Here is a 2,425-nt window from a genome sequence, read left to right as displayed (position 1 = left end):
TTCGATCCGTTCTACCTGCTCGTGATCGATTAGCCGATAATTTTCAAACACCCTGTATATACATATATTATAAAATTTAAAGGAATATCGATTAATGTTTCCATATTATTATAGTATTATTCATTTATGTATTATTTAGAGATTCCGTTTTTCAATTCTAATCTTTATAGGTTCATCTATAGATAATGATATATCCGAATTTAATTTGATTTTGTCTATCTCAATGCTTTGATTTAATTTAAATACGAACGTTCTTATCAGCGTTGCTAAAATAACCTTCATAGACATCATTGCGTATTTCAAACCTGCAAATTTGTCAATTATAAATATTTGTAAATCAATTTTATCACGATAATTTATAATTTATTCATACTTACCTATGCAATTTCTTGATCCATCACTAAAAGGCATGTAATATGGTATACAATTTGTTTTTTTTTGAAGAAATCTATCCGGATTAAACATCAATGGATTCGGCCAATATTTTTCATTTCGGTGCATTCGTATAAATGATATAATAACATCCGCATCTTTCGGTAAAACAAATTCTCCTAAAACATATTTTTTAATATAATTTTTTGATATATTTAAACGTACATTTTTATGGCTCTTGTTCGCTCATCACTACTACTTCAGATTATGACGTCAGAAGCGAAAAAATATACAATGAAAATTTGTGCAAATTATATTTGCATAAAAAACATTTTTCGACAAAGTAAAATTTGCAATCTATGAAGTAAAAAAAACAACTAATAAAGGAAATAGGGCTAATAGGAATCAGCGCTGTAAATATTGTTCTTCTTAATTTTAACATACCTAAATATTTAATTTTAAGGCATATTTTAAGGCATATTTAACATTAATTTAAAGTACACTGTTAGAAATTTCTCAATGAATTTTAATTAACATGTAAAGGAAGCATGTGGTTATGCACGAAATTAAATGTAATGAATGATGTAAATAAAAACTAAATTACAGTCTTATATGTGATGAACGTGTGTATTGAAATTAATGAACACATTATTATAGAAATTAATTTACACGTTAATGAAAAGTATGAGATCTGTAACTGAAAAGTAATTTACGTTAATGACATGTAAGAAACGTAAACGTATTAAACGTTAAGCGTTAATAGTATTAGGCTTAATTAAAATAATATTAATATTCGTAAATGTAAAAGTACATTAACATACTACAAACTTAAATTTCATTAACATGTACATTAATAGTTATTTCAATTACGATTAATTAAATGTCATTTATATCCGTAAATGAAATATTAAATTTCATTACACTTAATTTTTCAGTTACTATAAACTTAAATCTCATTAACATGTGCATTTATATGTATATAATAGTCCTTTCAGTTACAGAGAAATTAAACTTCATTCACCAATGTACATTAAAAGTTAATGAAATTTAAGAACATTTCTAACAGTGTAACTCGTATATTTCTGCTTTCTAGCCTTTATCAACGCAAAACACGTCATTGTAAATATGATATAAGACAGGTATAAGGGCCATTCCACACAAATTTGCATAGTCGCATAAACATATGCATAAAGAAAATCATCCTATCGTAGTTTATGTTTGTCATTATGACAGAAATGTGATTGGATAATTTTTTTTATGCATATGGTTATGCGGCTCTGCAAGTTTGTGTGGAATGGGCCTAACGGCCGTCGAATAATAAATCGGTCAATCAAATTCATATCTAGTAGTAAAATTCTCTAACGTCTTATCGATATCGCTCTAGTTAAGAACTTATTTTTATCTATTGGACTGTGAATATTATTACTTCACTAGTATAGTCTGGTTTATTGTTTCATACTTTTTCTACGACTTTTATATATTTGACCACAATGTTATCTAAGAGTTTTACATTTTGACAAATTTTGACTAATACAATGAGATGTTCGAATGTACGGTGAGTGTTTTAAGAGATTAATTAACTATACGTTTCTTCTCATACATATCAAATTAATACCTATTTTGTAATACATGTAATATATAGAAATTTCAAACTTTTGATCTGTAAATCGTTGAAAAAGAAATTTTGTTTCCTGACACCCATCGAACATTCAAGATTTATCATGGACAATTGTAAATTACCGAATAGAAATGGATAGCTTAAGAAGTTCACTATGGATCATCTGAAGATGGCTTAATAAAAAACCGAAACATATAATGGTTTTTCTTAACTTTAAATTAAATTTTATTAGATTTATGTGACACATGTACTCGTATATCTTCAAACAATTATTTGACTCTTATATTAGATGTTAAACTTAATTCCTATCGCTCGCTACTAGAGGGCTCTGCCTCTAACGCTGACGAGTTTCGACGATGAAGTCACATGTCTTTTGTAGTTTAGACATCGCTGAAAGTGATTCAATCCTCACAGGTTAGATTTCTCGACGCCAAA

The 2,425-nt window shown here is 27.5% G+C and overlaps 1 protein-coding gene across 1 annotated transcript in view; it reads right to left on the bottom strand.

Annotated features, from left to right (window-relative positions):
* Positions 1–102: 102 nt before the first annotated feature.
* The window catches only part of LOC108762216 (cytochrome P450 4C1), a 62,580-nt gene continuing 60,257 nt past the window's right edge, over positions 103–2,425 (bottom strand). The window contains exons 6-7 of the mRNA XM_018509122.1: positions 378–551; positions 103–305 (exon numbers count right to left, since the gene is read on the bottom strand). Of these exons, the coding sequence (XP_018364624.1) occupies positions 136–305; positions 378–551 (344 nt within the window). The 3' untranslated portion in view covers positions 103–135. The remainder of the gene's footprint in view (positions 306–377; positions 552–2,425) is intronic.

This window comes from Trachymyrmex cornetzi, unplaced genomic scaffold, assembly GCF_001594075.2.
Source record: "Trachymyrmex cornetzi isolate Tcor2-1 unplaced genomic scaffold, Tcor1.1 scaffold281, whole genome shotgun sequence".
Lineage (NCBI taxonomy): Eukaryota > Metazoa > Arthropoda > Insecta > Hymenoptera > Formicidae > Trachymyrmex > Trachymyrmex cornetzi.
The sequence above is the reverse complement of the archived record's forward strand: the minus strand, read 5'-3'. Positions and strand labels throughout refer to the sequence as shown.